We start from the raw sequence: 26,151 nt of genomic DNA on the forward strand, positions 1-26,151 counted from the left end.
GTTTGAGTCTTAACAAGAGTGTGTGAGTAACATAAATACAAGGAGATCGAGTAATTAGTGTGAGCATCATCTTAAGAGATTATTAGTGTTGTAAAGTGTTCAGAGTTAAGTTTACTAATGAATGAATGATACTTGAGGAGCAAGGATTGCTGAAATCGTCGGAGAAGATGAACAGACGGGAGAAACGATGAAGAGATCGCGAGCAGAATTAGGGTTTTAGAAGTCGTCGCTCTAGAAGATGAACAAATAGAGACAAGGGTCCCAGAAGGACATAAGCGGCTAGACAGTGCAGCGACGGAGGCGACGACTGCGCAGCTAGGGTTGGTTTTGAAATCGTAGGGATTTATATTGGGTTTCTTCTAGTCTCTTAATTCATATTTTTATTCACTTATTTTGTTTTTAACTGTTTCCAAAATAATTCAAAATTGGTATTGTTGTAAATAATTTGGAAAAGAAAGGGTTATATGTATTTTATCCAAACAAAATAAGTAAGATAATTCGTTAATTATCATTTCTTTTTCTTTTTTCGAGAAGAAAACTAATTATCGTATATAATTATCATTTGAACCCCCTATATAGCAATCATCTCTTTCTTTTCATCGTCTCTTCATTTTTCTCCTCGTAGACGGAGACATCACCGATGTGACTCGAGGGGTTGATGATTAAAAATAATGGTTACGAACCAAAACTGATAGTAAAGAAGACGTTATCCGAATCGGATCTTGCTTCTACTCTCTTTTCCACGACAATTCCGATTACGTCGACCCTCATCCAGGCCCCGTCGACTCCTCTCTGGACGAAACCGATGCCATTGTCAAACATTTCGACGCCTGATGATTCCTGACATTGAAGCTTTATCGCGTGGACTTTTTCTCGTTGTTGTGCCATGCAAGTACAGTAAAACCTTTATAAATTAATATTCGATAAATTAATCATTTTTATAAAATAATAAATTCTTTCAGTATTTGGGACTAGTGTAAAAAGCGATACAAATCGATAAATTAATAAAATATTTTTTTTTTGAAAATCCTATGTAAACATATAGTCCCATCAATATCATAAATTAATAATTGTATTAAAATATCAGCTATATATATATATAAGAAATTTCAATGAAATATAATTCTAGTATCGTTTATTTTTGTAATTTAATTTAATATTTTTATTATATCAAAAAAATTCTTGTTGTTTTCAAGATATGATAATTATTTGTAATTGATTATAAAAAAATATTTTAATCATCAAAAAAAATCTTATATTTTTATAGAAATTAAAAAAATCTTACCGTAGTATTCAGTCATTTAGTTACTATTTTTCATTGGGGTTTTTAGACCAATGATTTGTTACTTTTATTTCCAACTGCATTTGTTTCATATAAAAACGTCGTGTATCGAGATTTCCTTTCTTTTCTTTATAAAGAAATATAAATTGGCCGTTATCTTTTTCCTCAAACTAAACAACTCAGATGAAACAAATTCAAAGACTAAACAAATATGTATATTTTATTCATAGCCAATTGAAATAATATCAGCATTATATGTTTATGCAATCATATCCTTTTGAGTATAACCAAAAGGAAACAAAGAGTTAAAAGACACATTCACACATCTACATGTTAGGCTTTATAACAGCACATTATTTTGATCATTTGCAACCATTTTTTCCCAAACTTGTAGTAATCTGATCAGATGAATCTTGAATACCTTCCAGATTCTTCCCTTCTGATGCCAACGAGCAAGACTGCGAAACGAAAAACACACTCGAAGAAGAAGAAGATTCAGCAGTCGAAAACAACTCCCTTTCATCGAATCCCCTAGATTTCTTCATGTCTCTCTCTTCTTCTTCCTCAGGTTTCACTCTCTTTGACCCGTTGTAACGAACAGCCGAAGGTACTTGTTGGTCATTAGAAGACACAGATGGGCAAAGACCAGGTTCTTTAATGGTATTAGCCCCTAAGGCCTCGAAGCTATCTGCTACAATCTCATCAGGTGCTGCTCCGATCATGATCTGTGCTTCACGGGTTCTTGAAATAGCTTTAGCTAGTAGCTCACGAGCTGTGTCGATGTCTACAATGGGTTTCGCATAGTTTGTTCCGAGTTCCACACCAGAAGCTTTGAGTACGGTTAAAGGAGCGTCCCATGGATGATGGATCCATTCAGTTGGCAATCTCGCAAGCTCGGGAAGCCATTGCCTTATGTACTCACCTTCTGGGTCATATTTGGCGCCTTGTAACTGAAATAAAAACAGAGTTTTCATAGACTTCAGAACTAAATCAACCAAACCAAATAAGCTGAAAAATAAAATAAAAAACGAATGCATAGCAAAAACTGGTATTAAGCTTTGAATTCTAAACTATAAGACAAGTTTTGTAGTTTACCGCGGGATTGTCCAAGCGATCAAGCTCGTGGCCATCGGGGATACTCCCAGAGATATACTGCCAGCCAAGGATGTCACATTCCAAATCAGCATCCAAAAGTGTATCCCAGAAATACTTCATTCCCCATTTCCATGGAAGGAGAAGAAACTTCACAGCAAAGCTTGAAACAATCACTCTTATTCTGTTATGCATCCATCCGGTAGCCCAAAGCTCTCTCATTCCGGCATCCACCAACGGATAACCGGTCCTGCCTTGTCTCCAGGCCTTGAACTTATCAACATCAGCATCCCAAGGGAAAAACCGAAGATGACTCAACAACGATTGCTCGTGAGTAAACGGGAAGTTGAAACATATATACCGAGAATACTCTCTTAAACCGATTCCCCTAAGAAAAAGATCTGCACTTTCTTCTCCTTCACTGTTCTTATCTCTTGCCCATATAATTTGTTTCATCCGGGCACACTGGAAAACGTGTCTGACGCTTATTTCCCCGAAATGGAGATACGGAGAAAGTAGTGAAGTAGAATTCCCAACAACTTTCTTGCTGTTCTTTGCATAATCTATCAACTGCTTCTCGATGAACTCATTTAGTAACTTATCAGCATTGCTCCATCCTGGAGACCAAGCTCTAGTTAACAACGCATTGCTCGGTTTCTCGGCCTCATTCTCCAGCCCTAGTTCTTCAATCGAACACGCCCAAATCGCTTCAGCCGCTAACAAAGAAAAAGCCATAAACTTTTACTACCGCTTATGTCCTGAAGAAATCAAAAACGTTTTAGCTTTTAAGTAATACTCTTTAAGGTTTTACCTGCAGTTATTGGCATCAACCGCCAAGGAGGAGGAAGCATAACGGATTCAATCGACATATCTAAGCATTTCTTCCAGTAAGAATTGAAACTCGTAAAAGGTTTGCCCTTTTCGCAGTATATCTCCCACGGTTCATACAATAGATCTCCATTGTAGCTTTGCACAGAGATCCCACGTTCCACCAGCTTCTCCTTTACGGTATGGTCCCGAACTAACGAAACAGGATCTACAACAAAGAAAAACGTGATCGCATCAACCTCAGTTGCACTTAGACTACACTAACTTAATAAGAATATATATCCTTTGAATAAGAGATGAAAGAGTATATACCATAGAGGTGGTTAAAGACGACTTTTGTAGCACCGGTAACGCGGATACAATCCAAGATCGCTGAAATCGTGTTGTGGGTTTTGATTAAAGTGAGGTCAGATCCAAGAGCCTTCAAGGATTGAGATAAGTGAGCAAGTGATTGTTTCATCCACCATCTTGAAGCTCTTCCAGGATAAAACTGTCCTTCTTCTTCAGGACACCAAATGAAGACAGGAAAAACAGATCCTTCGTGAGCAGCTGCTGCTAATGCAGGATTATCCTCAATCCTTAGGTCTCTTCTAAACCAAACTATAGTCTTTTTGTCCATCTTCATAGTTATTATGATCACAGATGAATCAAAGATCAAATCAGCTAAAATTCCACACTCTAACCAAGTTGTTCCATGATTTCAGACCTCAACCTCCTCCAGAGAATAGTTCTATAACAATAACAGAGAATGATTGATAAGAAATCTGTAATCTTTGAGTCCTAAAATCCAAAATAATCTACAAAAAAACATAACAGAGAGAGATTCGATTTAATCCTAATCCTTTTAAACAGAGCAAGCAAGAGAAATTCAATTGAGAGAAACAAAAATCAAAAGCTGGAAACTTTTTACCAGAACTCAAATCAGAGTGGATATCTCTCGGCGACAAAGATCTTCGAATCAAAGACTGTGAAAGTTATTTTAGTGACTTGACTCTTCTTTCTTCCTATTTTGGGTATGCAAAGTTAAAGATTTGAGATCTAACGGAGACCAAAAACAATACCCATATGAGAGTATGAATGTTAATAATTGTGCAATATAATAATCACAACGAGACAAAAGTAGACAACTTTATCCACAACTAGTGGCGTGTGTTCTTATAATAGCGTTTTTTTTACCGACATCTCATCTTTGATTTGCTCATCTACGATTTTATCGGGATCATGTACGAACTTTCTCTTGTGAGATATTTTTTTATAAGAGATCGAATTTTGTTTGAATGTTGAGTGGGCCTAAAGCGCAGTGAAGATACTCTTATCTTCTTATGCTAGAGAAAAAAGTTTTTTAACGTTGGGGCCGAGGACGGTGGTTCATGAACTCGATTCTGGTCATGCCCACTTTTGTAGAATCCATTAAATATCTAAAGTCTATATGGCTTAAAGGTGAGAACTTGATTCTCATTAGTCATTACCAAGTAGAATCTATAATCAAAATCCACTGCTTTTACTTTACAAAAGGAAAAAGGTAAAGATAAAAAAGTTCTCTCAAACTTTGAATCCTCGTATACCCCTTATTAATGGACCATTGCCTACGGTTTATGATTCGATTTCGGATAGTCGTAAAATAGAAGCAATCTAAGTTTTTTGGATGTATATTTTGGTGTCAACTTGGTGTTTGGTTATAAAATATTTGGGTGAAGAAAAATAGAAGTAAAATTAAAATAATCCACATTAGAATTTCAGTTTAATCTAGTGATTTGGTTTTGGTATGAATCTGCAAGAGTAGCATTTCTTTTTGCAATTGCAACACAATAACACCATTCCTCACAAATCACAATTGCACAAACCCATTATCGAAGAGCTCATCAATTTTGGGCTAATTGCTAAAGCAGAAAAAAATAATCGCAAAAGATAACCATGCAACTGCCAATTTTCTTCTTTTCATGGGTAAACCAAATCAGACACATTGAAAAAAACGATATCCTGGTTTAGAAACAGACCAGGGACAATACTCATCAAAGAGACCAAAGAGGTTATAAAACAGTGTTTGGAGATCTTTCAAACACACTTCTTATTCGGACAAAGCCCTGAAAGGCTTTAACTGATCTCACACCTTATAGATGAAAATTTTGCTCCAGAAGGGTTTAAGAGAGGCATGAGTACGCCAAGTCCTTCTCTTCCTTGAGCTCCTCTGCAGTCAAATCCATCTTCTTCCTTGATACTTCATCAATCGGAAGGCCTAACCAAACAAAATACACATTAGGGTCTGCAGAATCTAGGATTTCATAATTGATGAGCATTTGAGTTTGTAAGTGCGTCATATTTACCTTGGACAATACTCCAGTCTCCATTGCGACAAGTTACAGGGAAGGAGTAGATAAGTCCTGATGGAACGCTGTAAGAGCCATCGGAGTATACTCCCATGGAAACGAACGTACCCTGACAATTTGAATCAAAGAAAGAACTCATATTAGATTAACTGTTACAAAAAAACAGCACTGCAAATAACGGGGAAGAGTTTTATTATGAACCTCTGGAGTTCCAAGGACCCAGTCACGGATGTGGTCACAAGCAGAGCTAGCAGCAGAGAGCGCACTAGACAACTTCCTCGCCTTGATGATTGCAGCTCCACGTTGTTGAACTGTAGAGATAAATTCTCCGTCCAACCTACAGAATGAGCAATATATTTAAGTGAAACTAGATTTTGCTTCCAGAGAAGAGAAAGGGTCTTAAGTTCTATGGCATGTTATACATACCATGCATCGTCCTTGACGAGCTCACGGACAGGCTTCTCTCCAGACGAGGTCTGCACTTTAGCATGGTTGACATCTGGGTACTGTGAGGATGAGTGGTTTCCCCAGATGATCACGTTCTTAACATCAGACACTGGCACGCTCAACCTCTCAGAGATCTGTCCCAAAGCCCTGTTGTGGTCAAGCCTTGTCAAACAAGAGATGTTCTTTTCAGGGATTGATGGTGCAAATTCCTTGAGGATCAATGCGTTGGTGTTTGCCGGGTTGGCCACAACAAGAACCTGAAAAAAAAAAGACAAAACGAGAGCGAATGTGTGAGCAAGAGAGTCGTAAACTAGAACCCAATAGAGAACACAAAGCATCTGTTACACTCCAATGAACAGAGAAGATTGGATGCAGTGGCTTCATTTAACTTAAAAAGCAAACAGATCGTATCACCTTGCAGTTAGGAGCGGCATGCTTCTCCAAGGCAGCAGCCTGAGACTTGTAGATGGAAACATTCTTGGACATCACATCCTTCCTCTCCATACCTTCTTTCCTCGGGAAACCACCAACCATAACAGCAACATTGACTCCAGTACATCCCTCAACGGCATCAGTTGTAGCAACAACACCTGATAATAATACACATCAAATATTCATCTTCTCCTTTCCCACTTATACAAAACAACTTATGACACGGAATGCAAATATCCACAGCAAAACAAAACCCTTAACTACCTTTAAGAAGAGGGAAAGCAGCATCGATCAACTCCATCTTAACACCGTTCAAAGCTTCAGCAGCTGGAGGAATATCCAACATGTGGAGGATAACAGGTTGGTCAGCACCAAGCATGATACCCCTTGCAATCATAGGTACAAGAGCATATCCGATTTGTCCTGCATAATCACAATCAATAGTTACTTTCAGTAGCTGAGGAGATCTAAAGTCACAACTTAAACTCTATCCAACTATATAAACAACGGTTTCTAAATCAGAGTTCGATCCATGAAATAACTTTTACTAAAATTAGATATGCGACCAACTCAATCAATCGTTGGTCAGCGTTGAATCCAACGGAACAAGAGTTGACCTATATTTCATTGATCTATGGAACAACCAGATACTATGCAGAGATCTGACTAGATTCAGCAAGCGATTCACTAGCCAGAGATCTAGAAGTTACACGATCTAATCGGATATAGATGAAAGTTATACCTGCAGCTCCAGTAACGAGCACACGAACTGGTTCTTTCGCCATCGGATCTAGATCGGAGATTATCGCCGGAAAACGGATCGAATTTGGGATATTCGACTTTTGAGAGAGCGTAGAGTCAGCTTTTGTCTGACCGTGAAGCTCACTCTTGCGTATTTATCGAAGATATCGAAGGATGTACCGCCACGTCATCTAATATAATCATATTATCTCGAAGAAATAAATCGAAATCTGAGATTAGACCTATCATATTAGGAAAACAAGATATTATTCAATATATATTTTTGACTCTAATGGGCCTCTTACATTAGGCCCAAATCGTTTAGCCCAGAGTATTCAAATACGTGAATCAAAACAGTAGATAATGGTGGCGATAAGGCGAGAAGAACCACGTCCACGACAACCTCCGGTATGGCGTCATCTTACGTCACCTACTCAACGGTCACTCCGGTGGTCAGCAGCAGTAACATTCGAGGAGTCTTTCGTTTGGCATTCACGCGCCGCCGTGTTACTCTATCGCCGAATGCTCGGAGGAGAATATTGAGAGTTTCGGCGAAAGCGTCGACGAAGAATGCTATGGAGTATAGGAAATTAGGAGATTCCGATCTCAACATCAGCGAAGTTACTATGGGCACTGTAAGAACAATCTCTCTTTATCTCCTGCAATTGTAGTCCATTGTTCAATTTTGAAGTTTTGATGAAATTTGGAATTTCAGATGACATTTGGGGAGCAAAATACTGAGAAAGAATCTCATGAGATGCTGAGTTATGCAATTGAAGAGGGCATCAATTGCATTGACACTGCTGAAGCTGTGAGTTTTTATCTTCATTGTTCATCTTTCTCTTCTTGCCTGGTGAATTTGATTGCAAGTGTTTATGTGAATGTTTTATACTTTATATATAATTCTGGTGAATTTAGCACTGTTGTGTTTAGCTTTCTGGAATCTGCTTAGTCTGTGGTAAATTTTCAAGTATCATTGTTTATTTCCAGTATCCCATACCGATGAAGAAGGAGACGCAAGGTAAAACGGATCTTTATATCAGTAGCTGGTTGAAGTCTCAGCAACGTGACAAGGTATCAACCATTTATCATACTTTGGATGCATATTGGTCACGAATGTATATGATATCAGCAAAACCTAATCGAAGTTATAAAAATTGATATTGATGTTCATTGTTTCTGTATACAGATAGTTTTGGCAACTAAAGTATGTGGGTACTCAGAAAGGTCAGCTTACATAAGGGACAGTGGTGAGATTCTGCGTGTAGATGCTGCTAATATCAAAGAAAGTGTTGAGAAAAGTCTTAAGCGCCTTGGAACTGATTACATTGACTTGCTTCAAATACACTGGTAACATCGCCTTATTTTTGCTTTATGTCTTAACTCATATTCTACATTGTTTGAGCAAGTGTCTTTCTATTTCATGCGCAAAATATTTCGTTTTTCATCATCAAATGTCAGAAAATCATGACACTGATCTTTTTTTCAGTCCAGGCCAGATCGATACGTACCACTCTTCGGTGATTTTTACTATGAAACGTCGAAATGGAGACCTAGTGTGCCATTCGCTGAGCAACTAAGAGCCTTTCAGGATCTCATAGTTGAAGGAAAGGTAGTGCTACTCCTTAAAAATCAGATGTTATATTGAGTTATATAACCTCAAACACAGAGTTTTGAAGTGTTCCTCGAATTCTGCAACAGGTTCGCTATATCGGTGTCTCGAATGAAACTTCATACGGAGTGACGGAGTTTGTTAACACAGCAAAACTCGAAGGACTACCAAAGATTGTGAGCATCCAGAATGGTTACAGCTTGCTAGTTAGATGTCGGTATGAAGGTAAATCTTTCTAGAATACCTTGAGAGCAAGTGTGTCGGAGGAGCATGTTCTAAACTCTTTTGTTTTGGGTTAAAACCACAGTTGATCTGGTAGAAGTATGCCACCCAAAAAATTGCAATGTTGGCTTGCTTGCTTATTCCCCTCTTGGAGGCGGCTCGTTGTCTGGGAAATACTTGGCTACAGACCAAGAAGCTACAAAAAATGCAAGGCTGAATCTTTTCCCAGGATATATGGAACGTTACAAGGGATCACTAGCCAAGGTTTCTTCTTGATCCAACTATGCTTACTTCTTCTTATGTCGTAAAACAATTTAAGAAACAGTATTAGCTCGAATCTAGTTGTAAAGCCATATTCGTAAAAGTGTTTTGAGGTCAATTTTATCTTTGTTCTGATTTCAGGAAGCAACCATACAATACGTTGAGGTGGCGAAGAAGTACGGTTTAACTCCGGTTGAGTTAGCACTCGGGTTTGTACGTGACAGGCCCTTTGTGACGAGCACGATCATCGGGGCCACATCGGTAAAACAACTTAAAGAAGACATTGATGCTTTTCTGATGACGGAGCGGCCGTTTTCGCAGGAAGTTATGGCAGACATTGACGCCGTTTTCAAGAGGTTCAAAGACCCTTCTTTCGTTTGAAAGAAAAGAAGGTTTCTCATGAGTTTGTGAGCTCACGGTGAAAGTCCATAAGTTATATATAGCTTGATTTGCTTTCTTACAGTTGTTTTGATATGACGGATATACAGAACTCCCATGTAATGACGTACCACAGTTGCGCATAACGTTTGAACGCTTTTATTGATCTATATAATGGACCTTAAATCAAATCCAGTTTATCCTTTAAGCCTCATATCGGACATGTAAAAATTAAAAAACAAATTGATGGGTTTGGGCCGGTCTCGACAGCCCAGCAAGAATAAAACTTTTTTAATTGTAACACGTGTTGCGGACAAGGTAACTGTGATTTAACCGTTGAGATGTCAGAACGGGAACGGTAACTTAGAAACGGTAACTTACTTCAAAATTCAGAAACTATCCGTTACTACTTTTTCTCAACGGTAAAGAAAGCTTCTCTATATATAGTAATACACACAGCCTCCGATATCGTTAAAAACATAATCCAAAAGATGTAAATGGAAACTTTAAAAACTCTCGTCTCTTCTTGTCCCTCTCTCTTTCTTCATCAGATCCGGCGGCAAAACGCAGCAAATCATAAGGTGAGAGTTACTTTTATACACGTTTTTATTTTAACTAGATGAGTACCCGCACGTAGTGCGGGTTTACGTATTACTATTTACAAATTATTTTATATAATATCTGTTTATATAAAGTAAAGTTAAATGCATCGGTATTGAAACATAAATATGATTTAGAATTGTTTTTGAAAAGTCCAACTATATTAGTTCATCTGAAAAACGAATGTACTTGAGTTGTTTTTTATTGTTGTTTTAGATTCTCAGTTTTTTTTTTGAATTTATATATCCTTGTTTTTTTGTTATATGTATAGATTATGAGACGGTGAAATTTTAGAAAATTTATTTCTTACACTAAAAATATAACATGTCTTTATTAACCATGTCTCTGCATATTCAATCTAAGCATATTCAACTTGATATTCTTAGAAAGTTTAGTTAAGTTCTTGTCATAATCTTATATTTTACGTATTAGTTATAAGGATAGTTTTTCAAACATCTTTCAAATTACTTGTTTTCTTAGCATAAATCTCGAAAAGCTTATATATATTTAATCTGCATATTCATTTATTTTTTTTCATAATAATCGTCTAATTTTTAGGCAAGAAATATGTGTAACATGTTTGGATTTTATCATCACTTTAGCCACTTAAGTGGATCTCAAAATTAAAAAAAATATATATTGAATTAAAAATGTAAAAAAAGTGATGGTTCAAGTTCTCATTAATTATATCCTCCTATTTTAATTGTTATGTTGAATTAATTACTAATTATGTATTACTTATTTTATGAAGTCTAGGTGGCAAGCTCTCATGTGCTGATATGTCAAGTTGTGGGAGAGAGTTAGCCTTCTTTCATATATATGATTAAGAGTTTTAAATTCACGACTGCGTCCATATCTTTAGATAAGTGTGCTCTATCTAGTTTAATTTCCAGTTTCTTGCCGTATTGTTTGGGATTTTATTCGCTCGGATTACTTCTACTGGCTCGATTAGTGCTTTGTTTTGACCTATGTTGACTTTAATTCTATACTATTATATTCTTGTTGCTATTTCTAGCTTAGAACTTCTGGATTGCAATGCTAATTAATCACGGCGCAATGTTTTATACTATGAGTCTCATAATTTTGCTTTGATTATATAGGCTTGATAATGTTATTAATCAAAATACTTTTTTTCTTCCAAGGAATACTGTTAAGGAGGCGATAAAAAGGAATCTGTCGAGGTGGAGAGAGCTTTCAAGCCAACAACAATTTCCACTACTTAGAGCAACAGTCCAAAACATGATCAGCAATTGAGGTAAATTTTTCAATGCTTTCCTAGGAACCACTAGTATCAACAATAGTTTTGAATCTCTTTTTAGTCGAAAGGAATCTCTTTTTAGTCGAAAAACTTGACACTTTTAAACACTTATTTGAACATGTTAGTGTATATAAAACCCACACTCTAAGCATGTTAGTTAAAAATTTAAAATATTTTGTCGAAACACGTATCATCAAAAAGGCCAAATAAATAAAAAACACTCTTCTTAGGCACAACTTTAACTCTTTGTCAAAAATAAACCGAAGCACTTAGTCATAGTCACACGCCTAAAAATACTTAGTCATAGTCACACGCCTAAAAACACTTAGTCATAGACACACGCCTAAAAACACTTAGTCACACGCCAAAAAAAAAAAACACTTAGTCATAAAGAACTCACGCCTAAGAAAAACATACTTGGTAAAACACTATATATATTCAACCAAATCACTTTAGTAACAATTAGTCATTACCTTGCGTCTAAAAACGCACTTTACAATTTACACTAAATCAATTGAACAAATTCACTTTAGTTAACAATTAGTCGAACCACTTAGTAAACACTTAGTCAATATCCATTTAGGGGCGACACATTTAAAATTTTTTTAACTCAGGCACTTATTCTTTTTACTCGTAACATTTGAATACCTAATCGTACCACTTGGTAAACACAAAATCAATATTCATTTAGGGGAAAACATTATTTTCCTACTAAACGAAACTTAGTGGAAGGCTTAGAAATATGATAAACACCCTTTGGAAGAAATGTAACGCTAGTCACTTCCAAGTCCACTTTCATAACATGTTATAGTACTTAATAAGGCAACAAATTATTAGTCCGACCACTTTAATCAAAACACGAGTGATTTAAACTCAAGTAGTCAAACAAATTAGTCCGAACATTTTAGTCAAAACACAAGTCGAAACATTTTAACTGAAGTACATTTCAGCATTAAGATCGTAACTGTAGCAAAGAAAATAAACACCTTAATCGTAATAACAAGTTGCAACTGCAAACAATAAACACATTCGTCAAAATACTATTGTCGTACCACTTTTAAATCATTTCATTTGATTATCAGTCGAAGCGCTTTGCTCAATGTAGTCGAAATGGGAGCATGCGTTCAAGCAGTCAAAATTCACTCCAAATCGTAGCACTCCAGTCGTAACACCTCCGTCGAAAGAAAGTGAAGGGTCGAAAAAGGGAAGCTATTTTTAGAAACACTTTGAAGTAAATATGTAATGTCGTTGTTTCTTCTTTCATTTCCGTTGTAGACTTTCGTTCTCCTCCTTTACTGTTTTGTTATGTTATGGCCTGTCTTTCTGTAGATTTTTGTTAAGAAACCTTTCAATAAATTCGATTTCTTGTGTTTTAGGTTACAACTCTCGACCCTTATATATGGCTGATGAGCTTCAAAATAGAGTAGGACCCTAATACACGTTTTAGACCGTTATTAACTTACCAGCCAATTTAGCTTGATCTTTTTCCGTTTTTGTATTCTTTGTAATTTTTGACGCAACTTCAATATTTCACTCTTTGAATTATGTTGTTCATTAGTTGAACTATTTTACATAGATAAAATTAATAATATTTTAAGATAGAAAAATTTATAGCAAATAATTTATGTGTCCAAACCTAGAAACATTAGATAAAATGAAATAGAATGAGTAATAAACAAAAACCCAAAACAAGAAAACTATGTTAGTTTTAGAATTGAACTAACACGTTAACAAACTTTATTTTAAAATCAAGAAACTTTTTTTTTAAAATCACTGTCTTTAAAAATCAACAGATTTTATTTGAACTTATCACTGTCTTTGTCAAAAAAAATTGATGTAAACTTTATTTTAAAGTCAACAAACTTTTTTGTAACTTTAAAAACAAAATATATTTTTCTTTTAACCAAACAGTGTATTCGCATGGAAAATTATTCTAATTATACAAAATACTATATAGGAACGGAGGAGAACACAATTTAATGGTCAGATCTAGATCTCGTCGGTCATCCACCTTTCAGTTTTCACGAGTGTGTCGAACGAACGATATTAATTAAAAACTAATCAATAAACTGAATAAGTACAAGTTGCATGGTTAATGAAGTAAATCACCGATTTGAAGTCATTAAACCGACCGACACAATGAATAAAAACGCGTTCACGGATTTTATTCCGTGTTGATGGGCAGTGACACTGACTTCTCCCATTAGGCAACTGTAATTTTTTCTCGTCACTATTTTTCATAGCAAATCTAAAATAAGTTGCAAGAAATTAATTTGATATACAAAAAAAAAGAAAGATAAACACCATGTGGGGGTTGTTGTTAATGGTGGAATTGAAAACGCATTAAGTGGAAATCTAAATACAAAGATCATGAAAAATCTAATAAAATATTTGTAAGTTGTAACAATCTATATGTATATCTTTGCTCCAAATATTAATTACTAGACAAATAAAAATAAGGGAAACAAAAAGATTTAACAGCAAGTCGACAGTGTGGACATGGAAAGAGACCTTTACAACGAAAACAATGTACTTATCTTCCAATTATAGGAATAAACATTTCGCCAGTGAAAAAAGGTCTCATTCCTTCCTTACTTGTGGAGATGGAGATCTGAATCTCTAAAGTTTCGATTTTTATTTATTCACTTTTATGCCCAAAAAGAAAAATCGTTACTTTAAAGCCAAAAAGAAGAATACACAAACTTCATTCACTCTCTCCCATTCTCGGATCTCTCTCAGTGCACAGTGGTTGTCACTCTTCTCCTTTGGTCGGTGAGTTTTCAATCTTTTTTCCTTTCTTCTGCGATTTTCATTCGTTGAGATTCGTATTTTGCTTCCTTCTCATTCTCTGAGATATTCGTTAATCAATGAGCGGTTTTTTTACTTTTCCTGGGAAATTGAGTGAGACTTTTCATTAAAAGCTCTCCCGATAAAATGGAAACTCTACTCTCAGATCTACTACTACTTTCTATTTAATTGCATAAAGATCCAATCTTTGACAAAAAAAATAATTGTCGGTGGCCATTTTTATAACACTTGTGTTACTTACTTGGTTTACACTTAACTTGGGTTCTGAATCAAGAGTGAGTGGTTTCTGACCCAATAAACACGGATCTGACTCTACCAAGTCTGAATTTATCATGTTCTGTTTATTTTAAGTGCCAGTGGCTTTTTACCAAACTCTATGCTTAAAGTCATATTCTTTATAAGTGTTCTGTTCTTGATTTCTGCAGAAACTCTTTCTTGGAAAGAGCATTTTGTTATCAAGACTCTGAAGAGCTCTTTTGGGAGGATAGTAAGGTTGGATGATGAGAGGGAGATCTGATGGAGGCCTAAAGAAGCGGCTTATTGCTTCGGTCTGTGTCGTGGCTCTATTCGTCTGTTTCTTGTTTATGTACTATGGTTCCTCTAGCCAAGGTGCATCAGCATTGGAATATGGAAGATCTTTGAGAAAACTCGGATCGTCTTATTTGAGTGGAGATGATGATAATGGTGATACCAAACAGGATGATTCTGTGGCTAATGCAGAAGACAGTCTTGTTGTCGCCAAAAGTTTTCCTGTAAGTTTGATCAGATTCTCAGGTCTGGTAACTGGTTGAGATATGTTAATAATGTTAGCTAACTTATGGTTTAAATGTTAAGGTTTGTGATGACCGGCACTCGGAAATCATCCCTTGCTTAGATAGGAATTTCATCTACCAAATGAGGTTGAAGCTTGATCTCTCTTTAATGGAACATTATGAACGGCATTGTCCTCCTCCCGAAAGACGGTTTAATTGTTTGATTCCTCCACCATCTGGATACAAGGTGCTATATTTGCTTTCTTGTTTTGCTTTGATTTGTGATTGGTTCCTGGTTACATTGTCTTGATATTGTTTTGTTCTTTGTATTGATTTGCGTTTAGGTTCCTATTAAGTGGCCTAAGAGTAGAGATGAAGTGTGGAAAGCAAACATACCTCACACTCACCTTGCAAAAGAGAAGTCTGATCAGAACTGGATGGTTGAGAAAGGCGAGAAAATTTCTTTTCCCGGTGGAGGCACTCATTTCCATTACGGTGCTGATAAATACATTGCATCGATCGCAAATGTAAGAGTCTTTTGCTCACTTTTTATTTCTAGTGATAACTTGTCTCTAATGATTTTTTGACTTTGCAGATGCTTAACTTTTCGAACGATGTATTGAATGACGAAGGGAGATTAAGAACGGTTCTTGATGTCGGATGCGGAGTTGCGAGTTTTGGAGCTTACCTTCTCGCGTCTGATATAATGACAATGTCACTAGCCCCTAATGATGTTCATCAGAACCAAATCCAGTTTGCGTTAGAAAGAGGAATCCCTGCTTATCTTGGTGTTTTAGGTACCAAAAGGCTTCCTTACCCGAGCAGATCATTCGAGTTTGCTCATTGTTCTCGATGTAGGATTGATTGGCTTCAAAGAGACGGACTTCTTCTTCTTGAGCTCGATCGGGTACTAAGACCGGGAGGTTATTTCGCGTATTCGTCTCCTGAAGCTTACGCACAAGATGAAGAGAATTTGAAAATCTGGAAGGAGATGAGTGCTCTTGTTGAAAGAATGTGTTGGAGAATTGCCGTTAAAAGAAACCAAACTGTGGTTTGGCAGAAACCGTTGAGTAATGACTGTTACTTGGAGAGAGAGCCCGGGACACAGCCTCCTCTCTGTCGCTCAGATGCTGATCCTGATGCGGTTGCGGGTGTTTCAATGGAAGCTTGCATCACTCCTTACTCCAAGCGTAAGTATTTGCTTCTTTTTTCTGTTCCGTTGGTTATTTTGAGTTTTGAGGAATTAGGACCAGATCTTTTGTTTTGTATGCCATATGTCACAGTCATGCTTTGTTTTTTTTAAATACAGATGACCATAAAACCAAGGGAAGTGGGTTAGCTCCTTGGCCAGCTAGGTTGACTTCTTCTCCTCCCCGTCTTGCGGATTTCGGTTATTCAACCGACATGTTTGAGAAGGACACGGTACTATAACTGCCATCTTTTCGCAACCATTGATCTTACTTAATCATCATTCTTCCACAGATTTATTGAAAAAGCACATTGCTTTGCTTATCTTCTTTGTTTACAGGAACTTTGGAAACAACAAGTGGACAGTTACTGGAATCTGATGTCATCGAAAGTCAAATCAAACACTGTGAGGAACATAATGGACATGAAAGCTCACATGGGTTCTTTCGCAGCTGCTCTTAAAGACAAAGATGTGTGGGTGATGAACGTTGTCTCTCCCGACGGTCCCAACACTCTAAAACTGATCTACGACCGTGGTTTAATCGGAACAAATCATAACTGGTACACACCCGAAACCTGAAAATCGAAAACATTCTCTCACTTGTCACACTAGTTCATATTTTCACCATTCTTTTTTTTTGTTTCCGGTTTTAATTTAGGTGTGAGGCTTTCTCTACATATCCTCGAACATACGATCTGTTGCACGCGTGGTCTATATTTTCAGACATTAAAAGCAAAGGATGCAGTGCAGAGGATCTACTAATCGAGATGGATCGGATTCTTAGACCTACGGGATTCGTTATCATCAGAGATAAGCAGAGTGTTGTTGAGTCAATCAAGAAGTATTTGCAGGCTTTGCATTGGGAGACTGTGGCATCAGAGAAGGTAAATACAAGTTCAGAACTCGACCAAGACAGTGAAGATGGTGAGAACAATGTCGTTTTCATTGTCCAGAAGAAACTTTGGCTCACCAGTGAAAGCCTTAGGGACAGCGAGTAAAAAACATATCAAAAGCAAAGAGAGAGAAATTGTTTTATCCCACAAAGTTTTTATATAGTTTTATTTTGATTTTTGTAGTTGATTTGTACGACATAAAGCATTATTATATAAAATACTAAAATTATTCATTGTTTCTTACTTTCTTGAAATATTCTTTAATTTTTCTGTTTCGATGTTTCTTATGTATTATGACTGATCTTATCTTAAGTCTTACCTCTTTTTAGCATTTACGTTTTCAACTCTTTAGGATATGTCGTATTATGTGTTGGCTATAATGTGTTTGGTTAGAATGTTAACTTTGGTGTCGGCATAATATGTTTAATTATTGAAGAAAAAGTAAAACAGATTATAAATTTAAAAAGCATAGACTTTTGGATAATTTCATAATTAATAGAAGAAGATAACTATTGACAAATTCAATTTAGATGTTGATTAGTTCAACAAAAAATAAACTTAGACATTAGTTTGTTCTCAAAATGAGAAAAGGATCAATATTATTGATTTATTTCTATGACCATTTAAAGAATGTTTACAAATGTGGTTATCTATTTGATTAACTATTTTTTTTTTTTTGAATAATTGGGAAAACTGTGAAATTTTAATAAATGCCGACAAAAAGTAAGAAAAACAAATTATTCTCTATATAGTATATACTATTTTAAAATATAGATGGTACAGAAGTAAAAGGCATCCAATTCGAAAGTTTAATATGTAATTTATACAAGAATTTAATATAACTAATGATGGGACCTATTGTTTTTATTTGTTGTTGTATTATTATATGGTGACTTGACTAAGATGTTTTCTTCTAATAATAATGCCAAATGAAAAAAAGATAAGGTAAAGCTTAATTTACATAAATTAGCATGTGGGAAGAGACTTCACAGTTTATACAAATAAGTACGCAACTATTAGTAGTTGTTGACCTTTTTGTCTAATTCAACAAGATAAGCCTCTCTTCTACTTTTGTGAAATTTTCCGTAATCAAATCCGTAATCAGATTTCCCCATCAATCGATAATTTTCTCTCGCCGCGTTTTCTATTTTTCTCGCTCTTCCCTTTTAATTTTCATCCCATTTTCTTGAAGGAGATTTCTAATTATTCTGTGATCTAAAGTCTGAAGCTTTGTTTGGTTGCATCTCGATGATGATGATGATGATGGTTGATTGTAAATGGGTAGTTTCGGTTTGGTTGTAGCAGAAGCTAAGTTTGTCAAGTTAATAAGAGTATTTTAGTTTTTTTTTTGTTAAATCGATTTGTGGGTTCATCATCCTACGATCGAAAGTTTCCATCTTTGATAATTTGAGATTCTGGGGATTTTTACTAGAATTTCTAGTTTTTTTTTTGGTTTGTTGATTTCGTAGCTAGAAGAAATCGATCTAGGTGTGTATATATATATCTATTCAATCGAATTTTAGTGAATCGATTGGCGATCTTGGTGAGAGTAATTTCAGAGAGATCAAGGTTACTAGAGCACCAATAAAAACACTTATTTGGATTGGGAGATAGAAAAATGGATCGTGTGGTTGGTGGTAAGTTCAAGCTCGGACGAAAGCTTGGAAGTGGCTCATTTGGTGAAATTTTCCTAGGTATTGTTGATTTCTTATATTCCTCTTGGGTAAATGTCTTTACTCTTTCTAACTCTTTTTTCTTTGAATCTGTTTTTGTATGCAGGAGTGAATGTACAAACTGGAGAAGAAGTGGCTGTTAAGCTTGTAAGTTGCAGTTCTCAAATCTCCATATTATTGTCTTAATGATCACTTGTCTTAGTGTTGAAACTCGATATTTGCTTCTTTACGCAGGAACCTCTCCGAGCTAGGCATCCTCAGCTTCATTACGAGTCAAAGCTTTATATGCTTCTCCAAGGAGGAAGTAGGCTTTGCATTTAGTTTTCATCACTCTTTCTTGACTTCAAATCTTACCATCTTCTTCTTTTATTAATGTATATATGTCATTTGTGTTATTTGAAGCTGGTATTCCTCACCTCAAATGGTTTGGTGTTGAGGGTGAATTCAACTGTATGGTGATCGACCTTCTCGGTCCTAGTATGGAAGAATTTTTCAACTATTGCAGTCGATCCTTCTCTCTTAAGACAGTTCTAATGCTCGCAGATCAAATGGTAAATACTTTTCCTTTCTTCTGCTGTTCTATTTGATTACATGTACTAACTCATTTCGGTTTCAAATTTTCCAGATAAATAGAGTGGAGTATATGCATGTTAAAGGCTTCCTTCATCGTGATATTAAGCCAGATAACTTTTTGATGGGTCTTGGACGCAAAGCAAACCAGGTGACTTTTTCATAAGACTTATGCCTGAGACCCTTGCCTATTTTGATAACAAGGATACATTTGTGTCTCTTCTTTTTTTGGTTACATCTTCATTTCTTCGTTTGCAGGTGTACATCATTGACTATGGGCTTGCCAAGAAGTATAGAGATCTTCAAACACACAAGCATATTCCATACAGGTACTTACATTGTCTCATCATGTAGAAAGAATCTTAAATGACTTTCACTTTGTTAATCGGGGTGTTTCTTCTTAGGGAAAACAAGAACCTTACTGGAACAGCTCGATATGCAAGTGTTAACACCCATCTTGGAATTGGTGAGTCTTTTTTTATCGCTTCTCATATTTTCCCTAGGTAACTGTCTTCTTTGCATTCCATCAGTTTGTATGCTCTTGAGAGACTTGGCACTTCATCAGTATCTTTATAAATATTGTAATATAATAACTCTTACACAGAGCAAAGTAGAAGGGATGATCTGGAATCTCTAGGCTATCTGCTTATGTATTTTCTTCGAGGAAGGTAAATCGATAAATCTGTATTTTGATTTTCTTCCTATAATTATAGCTGTCCCTGATCCTTAATTTCTGTTTCAGCCTTCCTTGGCAAGGCCTTCGTGCAGGTACCAAAAAGCAGAAGTATGACAAGATCAGTGAAAAGAAAAGACTAACACCAGTGGAGGTATTGTTTCCCGCTCCAATAAATATAAACTTCTTTGGTATATTGAGTATTGACTTGCAATGTTTTTGGCAGTATTTTTGAATTCAAAGATCTGAAATTGAAGTACTTAAAAATTGTCTTTGACAGGTCCTCTGTAAAAACTTTCCACCTGAGTTCACATCGTATTTTCTCTATGTGCGTTCACTACGGTTTGAAGACAAACCAGATTATTCATACCTAAAGAGGCTTTTCAGAGACCTATTTATCCGAGAAGGTTGGGAACTTGTCAAAAATAACTTTCTACTGTGCTTGTGTTTGAGTATTTTTAACATAATACACAATCAACAAATTGCTTTGATTCTGATATGTACAGGTTATCAGTTTGACTATGTATTTGATTGGACAATATTGAGGTATCCACAGTTCGGCTCCAGTTCCAGCTCGAATTCCAAACCAAGAGTAAGTCCATTCTGAAGCTAGCTGTATGTGCAGAATTCTTATCATTTTGAATAGTGTATCAACCTTCTCACGCTTTTCCTGTTCCATTAGCCAACTTTAAGACCAGCTATGAATATTCCAGTACCATCTGCCGACAAAGCGGAAAAGCCTCCAAGTAAGCATCAGATTTAAAACTTTACAATCATTGGTAGAGTAACTTTTTATTCCTTGTAACTGCTCTCATTCTGTGTTTACCCGATTTGGTTTTCGGCTGAATTAACCTGTCTTTTCTCTCCGGTTCAAAATGTATTGTTATGCCGTTCTCAAAATCAATGATTCAGCTCGGGTTCTGGTCAAGTAGTTATTACACAGCTTTAACGCTTGTAGAGGAAACTTAGATATTAACAAACTTTTCTCTGAATTATATACAGTTGGACAGGACAGCCGTGAGAGGTTCTCAGGTGTTTTCGAGGCATACACCAGAAGAAATGGCTCAGGAACCGGCGTTCAAGCTGATCAGTCTAGTAGACCAAGAACCTCAGAGAATGTTCTTGCATCCAAGGACACGGTTAGTACATCAAAATAGATACACTATTTTTGGTAAACCTCGGAAGTTCCAAGACTGAAATTGTCCTAAATTTAGATTCTTTGAATGCATTTTGGGATTTTGCACATAAAGTACCTTTTTTTTGGTTGAATCAGCAAAACCAGGAGAGACCAAACTCTTTATCTAGGAACCTGAGTTCGTCAAGAAAAGCAATTGCTGGGTCAAGTGTTCGAGCCACTTCCTCAGCTGATTTCACAGAGAATCGATTAAGCAGACTCATCCCAAACAATGATCGGTCTTCTACAACTCTGAGGACCCAGTTCGCTCCTTCGTCCTCCTCAGTAGCCACAAAAGCTGCACCAACGAGAGCCGCTCGTGACATTACCCTCCAGAGCCTTGAGCTCCTCAGTATTGGGAACAGCAAGAGGAAGTGACTGTCTGCATTTTGCCGCCCGCCAGGTTCACAGTTGGATCATCTTTTATCCATCTTTGTTTCAGAAATTATTGGTAAGTAAGAAACAAACATGATTTGTTAAAAGATATAAATATATATTATACATGGCTTTTCTTCGTAAGATCAGTGTTGTTCAATTTATATTATTCTCTCTAGCGCCAATAATTTTATGGCAATCATAATCAATAATGTGTCTGAACTCTAAAAGAGTTTGAAACAAGCCAATCTTGCAATTACAATGAATTTAATTTCTCTTAACAGATAAAAAATATATAAATATACTTTAATTTTGCTGACTTTTTAAATTATTTCTTATTATGTATCCAAATTAATTCTTGTATTGAAATAAATTTACAATCTAATAAAATAATGTAATTACATGTATGTGGATTACAAAACTAATTAATATTTTTTTTGGTCAACTTTCAACATTTTCTTAAAATTTATATCTTAGTATAGCAATCATAGAAATAAATCTTTGTCTATGGGATAAAGTCACATGTACAACTAACCATTTTAATATGTGAAACATATGACAATTGATTATTAGATAAATTAGTGAAGTTTTGTTACAAATTATTTAGAACATACTAGGAGAATATTATTTTAACTATATCATAATAAGTAGATAACATATATATCTAATACATTGTAATGGTTTAATCATATTCAACATTTGCAATAAGTTTGATGATATGTCTTATACATTGTAATGATTTAATCATATTAACATTTGCAATAAGTTTGATGATAGTAATATATTTCATGGCAATCATATTAAAAAAAATATTTTTTATTATAGTTAATTCAATGGCGAACAATAAACTAAAATTATAGTACTCAAAATTTCATATTAAGAACACTAATATCACAACGTTTTATGTATTTATAAGCACAGCCGATCATGTATACGAAATAATTGTGTGGGTCCTGGGGCCGCGTGTATCTCAAGACCGGTCCTCTCTCAACAAGAGAAGAAATAAATTTCAATCTCCAATAACCATAAATGTTTTAGGACATATTTGAAATAGTTAACACCATAAAATGATTAAATGGAAGACCAGAAGCAAAGATTTCATTTTTGTTAATATTTACCAAAATAGATGACTAAAATTAATTAGGGATTCTTCCCAAAAGATAATTGTATGACAGTGGAGCAAGGATTGTATAATATGTGTTTACCTTTTAAAAATTCCTAAAAGTGGTTTGATTAATTTCCCACAAATAATCAACCTCCCATTAGTATCCTTCCCAAAATGAAAACAATCAATATTCTTAAATTTTAAATTGCATTGAATTCACCTTACCTTTTAATTTTGCCTTTCAATGTTTGACTTCTTTATATGATTAGATATACCTATATATATATAAATTTATTTTCTTTAATAGAAAGATTTTACTAAAAAATCCTGAACTAAATTCATGCATGATGACAGAGTAAATCCATCCTCATCATCAACAAATTAAGACAGAACTATAACATACATGGAAAAATATATTTCCTCATATAGTGTTGGCACTATCTCCCTTTTTGTTTTGTTTTGTTTTCACACATAAAATTTGTATATAAATAGTTGTATAGATGTGTCTTAGGTTCTCCATCTCTCTCAAATATCTCTCTTGCATCGTCAATACTATAAAACACAAAATCTAATGATCATGCCATTTTCAGAACCCCAAGAATGTGCGGTTTGTAAGAGAGTCTTCTTATCATCACACCAGCTGATCTCACACTACAACGCCGCTCACTCCAATCGCCAGTATTCCACCTTCTCTTCCTCCCCCGCCGCCGCCGCCGCTGCTGCACCCACCACCTTCCGCCACTACACTAACGTAAACGGCCGGAACCCTAATCCTGATTTTCAGGCGAGGAATCAGTTTGACGTGAATTATTACCGTAGAGGTTACTTAGATGATCAAGGGAGGTTCCATAAAGGATCTCCTCATGCGCCGGCGATGAGTCCGACCAGAAAATATAAGTTTTTGCTGCCAAAGATGCCGCCGACGACGATGCCGGAGACTCCGAAACTGATGGATCTTTTTCCGGAGACGTCATCGGGAGGTACCCGTACGCTGCCGCTTCTTTGCCAGCTGGACCAATGGAGACCGGAGGATAGCGCTGTGGCGGAGAACGGAGGAGCCAACTCCAGTCCCATCGACTTGTCATTAAGGCTGTGAGTCTGTGACTCTTTGGTAGTACTTGTCCGTTTCAATTAATTAATAAAAACAAGAAAATATATGATTCTCGTCTCTCGATCCCAAAATATTAGGGCTTTTTGAGAAGTATGATGTCTTTTTTGTTGTTGTTCTATTGTTATTTGGACTGATTAGTGTATTATACATGTATTTCTTCTAAGATATTATTTTGTTCTTCATTTTGCATTATTTCTTCTTGTTATATGCTATTCATCATGATTATTATAAACTCAAATGGATATAACGTGAATATATATATCCAAAATAATAACCACAAACGGTCAAACCAAACAACTCTTAAGACTTGGCAAATACATATATGAATGGATACGTATTAATCATAATCCGATGCAAAGTTTCAATTCTTTACTCATGAATCCACCAATTTAAGAGCTTTCAATCTCTCAACACCACTCCGATTTATTAATCATTATGAAATCCCAAACCACTTTGCATTACAACATTTTTTTTCTTTTTCTTTTTATTACAACTTTGATTTCATGGAATTGTTCTTTTCTCTTTCCTGTCGTGGTTTTTTTTCCTGTAAAACTTGAAACAATTATGTATGTAATGAAAGACTACCAATATTTTTTTGTATTGATGGTCTCGTCTCCTTCCTCTCATCAACCCGTAAAATCCTCTCGTCGACTAGTTTTTTTTTGTTTTTGTTTTTTCCCCATGGAGGATTGATTGAGTAAACACTACGTTGCCTCAATTATCACCAACAAAAACTCAAAATAAGATTAGTTCTATTTATAAAAATATATATATAAACAGTAAAAATAAACACCTTGAAAAAGTTTTTTTTGTTTTTTTTGGTAAATAAAGTTTAGTGCTCTCCCTCCCTCTTCGAAACCTAATCTCTCTCTTTTCTCTCTCCCTTTCCAATTCTTTTCTCAATTATTTCCATAATGAAAATCAATGCTATCAAGGTTCGAATTCTCTGATCTCGTTCAAATCTTTGTCTGGTCTGGACTGTTTCAATGTTTACAGACATCTGCTAATCTGTTAAAAAATTCCATTCAATGGTTGATTTGTTCTTTTCGTTTCCTCTACACGTTAGGTTTTGGCACATTCACAGAGTTACAGCATCTGAAGTTCTAACCGGAAACCATTCCTCCCGAGATGGCGACCGTGAAAGGCCTTCTTAAAGGCCTTCGCTACATTACTCAGATTTTCGGTGAGTCTCATCGACTCACTAACAAGAACAATTTTAACTTTTCTTGCAATACAAGTCACATCTCTGTATGTATATGAAAACAAAAAATCTAATTACAGACGAAGAAAAAGACAAGGACATGCAGATCGGGTTTCCTACCGATGTAAAGCATGTCGCCCACATCGGATCCGACGGTCCCGCGACCAATGTGCCAAGCTGGGTACGCTTTGTACATCTGTACGTATTTTTCCGACTTTATATACGTATTAGCTAAGTGTACTCATCATTAGTAAAACAAAACATGTAGATGGGTGACTTCAAACCTCAAGAAAACGAGAATGGTCAAGTAGTTTCTCGAGCAGATGCCAACAACAATCAAATAGGAGAAGGAGTTGGATTACAAGAGTTGTTGCCTCCTACCGACAAACCAAAGCACAAGAAGACAAGGCGTAAATCCGAGACGGTCTCACAAAACGGTTCTCCGCCTAGGCGAAACAGCAGTGCCTCAGCATCAGATATGCAACCAAAAAACACAAGACGTCACCACAGGAGTAGGCACGGGTCGATAGATTCATCGAATGATCCATCAGTTAGGAGGAGGCGTGTTGTCTCGGTTACCACCAACGATATGGAAGGTTCTTACCCTCTTTCAGATAGTTCTACTCATAGTAGAAAGTCTACATCACGTCATAGGAAGCCAAAAGGATCAGGAGGAGGAGAGCTATCAATGAAGAAGACGAAAGGGAAAACTGAGAATCCTATTGTTGAATCAGTCGATACATGTAATGATAATAATATCAGTGACAAAGAGTAAAACACATCATGGTTTTGATCACCTGTGTTGCGTGTGAATTGTCTCTGTCTTTCTTGACTGTCATAGAGAAAAACATATATGCTTTACAAAGAAAATGGTTAACCACCTGAGCAGTGATAAAAGCACAGGAGATATCCTGGTTTATGACCTCTCTCTTTCAAGGAGACACCGAAATAACAAGCTGATGATAGAGCTACTAGACGTAAGAATTGATACAATTTACCATTCAATGATTATTCTGAGGAAGATTAAAACTCTTGACAACATATACTTTTCAATCTTATCTAAGTAGTTTATGGCGATTCTTGAGATGAACTAGACATTAAGGATTGAACAAAATGGACTAACCCGACGCTGCCATGAATGGGACAA

The 26,151-nt window shown here is 35.9% G+C and overlaps 7 protein-coding genes and 2 non-coding genes across 14 annotated transcripts; 6 read left to right on the forward strand and 3 right to left on the reverse strand.

The window, feature by feature from the left end:
* Nucleotides 1–1,437: 1,437 nt before the first annotated feature.
* CRY2 (cryptochrome 2) lies at nt 1,438–4,622 on the reverse strand. 2 transcript variants are annotated; one of them, NM_100320.4, is made up of 5 exons: nt 4,113–4,622; nt 3,515–3,932; nt 3,186–3,410; nt 2,378–3,090; nt 1,438–2,232 (listed from the first exon to the last, which is right to left on the reverse strand). In NM_100320.4, the coding sequence occupies exons 2-5, from the start codon at nt 3,825–3,827 to the stop codon at nt 1,645–1,647; spliced, it is 1,839 nt and encodes a 612-aa protein (NP_171935.1). In that variant the 5' UTR covers nt 3,828–3,932; nt 4,113–4,622; the 3' UTR covers nt 1,438–1,644. The 2 variants fall into 2 exon arrangements, with proteins under 2 accessions (NP_171935.1, NP_849588.1); NM_179257.2 differs by having other exon boundaries at nt 1,482–2,232; nt 3,515–3,999; nt 4,113–4,360.
* A 298-nt stretch (nt 4,623–4,920) lies between these two features.
* c-NAD-MDH1 (Lactate/malate dehydrogenase family protein) lies at nt 4,921–7,384 on the reverse strand. The gene is made up of 7 exons (NM_100321.3): nt 7,151–7,384; nt 6,673–6,831; nt 6,391–6,566; nt 5,956–6,233; nt 5,731–5,866; nt 5,527–5,638; nt 4,921–5,438 (listed from the first exon to the last, which is right to left on the reverse strand). Exons 1-7 carry the CDS (start codon nt 7,191–7,193, stop codon nt 5,344–5,346), a joined length of 999 nt encoding a protein of 332 aa, NP_171936.1. The 5' UTR covers nt 7,194–7,384; the 3' UTR covers nt 4,921–5,343.
* A 60-nt stretch (nt 7,385–7,444) lies between these two features.
* AT1G04420 (NAD(P)-linked oxidoreductase superfamily protein) lies at nt 7,445–9,810 on the forward strand. The gene is made up of 8 exons (NM_100322.5): nt 7,445–7,784; nt 7,865–7,960; nt 8,140–8,223; nt 8,339–8,499; nt 8,644–8,761; nt 8,851–8,986; nt 9,069–9,247; nt 9,386–9,810. The coding sequence occupies exons 1-8, from the start codon at nt 7,560–7,562 to the stop codon at nt 9,623–9,625; spliced, it is 1,239 nt and encodes a 412-aa protein (NP_171937.1). The 5' UTR covers nt 7,445–7,559; the 3' UTR covers nt 9,626–9,810.
* Nucleotides 9,811–10,112: 302 nt separating this feature from the next.
* AT1G04425 lies at nt 10,113–12,815 on the forward strand. The gene is made up of 3 exons (NR_143387.1): nt 10,113–10,203; nt 11,365–11,477; nt 12,563–12,815. It is a non-coding gene; the product is annotated as an other RNA (non-coding RNA).
* AT1G08835 lies at nt 11,454–12,583 on the reverse strand. 2 transcript variants are annotated; one of them, NR_143426.1, is made up of 2 exons: nt 11,824–12,583; nt 11,454–11,767 (listed from the first exon to the last, which is right to left on the reverse strand). It is a non-coding gene; the product is annotated as an uncharacterized misc_RNA (transcript). The 2 variants fall into 2 exon arrangements; NR_143427.1 differs by having other exon boundaries at nt 11,576–12,583.
* A 1,066-nt stretch (nt 12,816–13,881) lies between the features above and the next one.
* AT1G04430 (S-adenosyl-L-methionine-dependent methyltransferases superfamily protein) lies at nt 13,882–17,505 on the forward strand. Of its 3 annotated transcripts, none has more exons than NM_100323.7 (8): nt 13,882–14,252; nt 14,714–15,040; nt 15,123–15,287; nt 15,385–15,567; nt 15,636–16,230; nt 16,350–16,462; nt 16,569–16,789; nt 16,888–17,505. In NM_100323.7, the coding sequence occupies exons 2-8, from the start codon at nt 14,786–14,788 to the stop codon at nt 17,225–17,227; spliced, it is 1,872 nt and encodes a 623-aa protein (NP_563706.1). In that variant the 5' UTR covers nt 13,882–14,252; nt 14,714–14,785; the 3' UTR covers nt 17,228–17,505. The 3 variants fall into 3 exon arrangements, with proteins under 3 accessions (NP_563706.1, NP_001321096.1, NP_001117225.1); NM_001331478.1 differs by having other exon boundaries at nt 14,229–14,607; nt 16,888–17,421; NM_001123753.2 differs by having other exon boundaries at nt 14,229–14,563; nt 16,888–17,421.
* A 580-nt stretch (nt 17,506–18,085) lies between these two features.
* Nucleotides 18,086–21,935, forward strand: CKL13 (casein kinase like 13). The gene is made up of 14 exons (NM_100324.3): nt 18,086–18,816; nt 18,902–18,942; nt 19,030–19,099; nt 19,198–19,346; nt 19,421–19,516; nt 19,624–19,694; nt 19,770–19,831; nt 19,970–20,033; nt 20,108–20,192; nt 20,319–20,445; nt 20,545–20,630; nt 20,721–20,784; nt 21,041–21,177; nt 21,312–21,935. The coding sequence occupies exons 1-14, from the start codon at nt 18,741–18,743 to the stop codon at nt 21,588–21,590; spliced, it is 1,407 nt and encodes a 468-aa protein (NP_171939.1). The 5' UTR covers nt 18,086–18,740; the 3' UTR covers nt 21,591–21,935.
* A 750-nt stretch (nt 21,936–22,685) lies between these two features.
* Nucleotides 22,686–23,865, forward strand: AT1G04445 (C2H2-like zinc finger protein; the record flags this gene model as incomplete). 2 transcript variants are annotated; one of them, NM_001331479.1, is made up of 1 exon in its annotated part: nt 22,686–23,788. In NM_001331479.1, the coding sequence occupies one exon, from the start codon at nt 23,264–23,266 to the stop codon at nt 23,786–23,788; it is 525 nt and encodes a 174-aa protein (NP_001323187.1). The 2 variants fall into 2 exon arrangements, with proteins under 2 accessions (NP_001323187.1, NP_683273.1); NM_148432.2 differs by having other exon boundaries at nt 23,270–23,865.
* A 581-nt stretch (nt 23,866–24,446) lies between these two features.
* RIC3 (ROP-interactive CRIB motif-containing protein 3) lies at nt 24,447–25,952 on the forward strand. The gene is made up of 5 exons (NM_100325.4): nt 24,447–24,473; nt 24,607–24,738; nt 24,870–24,986; nt 25,085–25,185; nt 25,273–25,952. The coding sequence occupies exons 3-5, from the start codon at nt 24,932–24,934 to the stop codon at nt 25,777–25,779; spliced, it is 663 nt and encodes a 220-aa protein (NP_171940.1). The 5' UTR covers nt 24,447–24,473; nt 24,607–24,738; nt 24,870–24,931; the 3' UTR covers nt 25,780–25,952.
* Nucleotides 25,953–26,151: the final 199 nt, after the last annotated feature.

This window comes from Arabidopsis thaliana, assembly GCF_000001735.4.
Source record: "Arabidopsis thaliana chromosome 1 sequence".
Taxonomy (NCBI): Eukaryota; Viridiplantae; Streptophyta; class Magnoliopsida; order Brassicales; family Brassicaceae; genus Arabidopsis; species Arabidopsis thaliana.

Bases quoted from the DNA above. Each gene is read 5' to 3' on its own strand.
- CRY2 (NM_100320.4), bottom strand. From the start codon at position 3,827: ATGAAGATGGACAAAAAGACTATAGTTTGGTTTAGAAGAGACCTAAGG. The intron at 3,091-3,185 runs GTAAAACCTTAA...TTTCTTTGTTAG, and splicing joins GTTGATGCCAATAACTGCAG to CGGCTGAAGCGATTTGGGCG. The intron at 2,233-2,377 runs GTAAACTACAAA...TTTTTATTTCAG, and splicing joins ATCGCTTGGACAATCCCGCG to TTACAAGGCGCCAAATATGA.
- AT1G04420 (NM_100322.5), top strand. From the start codon at position 7,560: ATGGCGTCATCTTACGTCACCTACTCAACGGTCACTCCGGTGGTCAGC. The intron at 8,500-8,643 runs GTAACATCGCCT...TTTTCAGTCCAG, and splicing joins GACTTGCTTCAAATACACTG to GCCAGATCGATACGTACCAC. The intron at 8,987-9,068 runs GTAAATCTTTCT...TTAAAACCACAG, and splicing joins AGTTAGATGTCGGTATGAAG to TTGATCTGGTAGAAGTATGC.
- c-NAD-MDH1 (NM_100321.3), bottom strand. From the start codon at position 7,193: ATGGCGAAAGAACCAGTTCGTGTGCTCGTTACTGGAGCTGCAG. The intron at 5,867-5,955 runs GTATGTATAACA...CTCATTCTGTAG, and splicing joins CTCGTCAAGGACGATGCATG to GTTGGACGGAGAATTTATCT. The intron at 5,439-5,526 runs GTAAATATGACG...TTGTTTGGTTAG, and splicing joins AGACTGGAGTATTGTCCAAG to GCCTTCCGATTGATGAAGTA.
- RIC3 (NM_100325.4), top strand. From the start codon at position 24,932: ATGGCGACCGTGAAAGGCCTTCTTAAAGGCCTTCGCTACATTACTCAG. The intron at 24,987-25,084 runs GTGAGTCTCATC...ATCTAATTACAG, and splicing joins CTACATTACTCAGATTTTCG to ACGAAGAAAAAGACAAGGAC. The intron at 25,186-25,272 runs GTACGCTTTGTA...CAAAACATGTAG, and splicing joins CGACCAATGTGCCAAGCTGG to ATGGGTGACTTCAAACCTCA.
- CKL13 (NM_100324.3), top strand. From the start codon at position 18,741: ATGGATCGTGTGGTTGGTGGTAAGTTCAAGCTCGGACGAAAGCTTGGA. The intron at 19,517-19,623 runs GTGACTTTTTCA...CTTCGTTTGCAG, and splicing joins TTGGACGCAAAGCAAACCAG to GTGTACATCATTGACTATGG. The intron at 19,832-19,969 runs GTGAGTCTTTTT...ACTCTTACACAG, and splicing joins TAACACCCATCTTGGAATTG to AGCAAAGTAGAAGGGATGAT.
- AT1G04430 (NM_100323.7), top strand. From the start codon at position 14,786: ATGATGAGAGGGAGATCTGATGGAGGCCTAAAGAAGCGGCTTATTGCT. The intron at 15,288-15,384 runs GTGCTATATTTG...ATTTGCGTTTAG, and splicing joins CTCCACCATCTGGATACAAG to GTTCCTATTAAGTGGCCTAA. The intron at 15,568-15,635 runs GTAAGAGTCTTT...TTGACTTTGCAG, and splicing joins ACATTGCATCGATCGCAAAT to ATGCTTAACTTTTCGAACGA.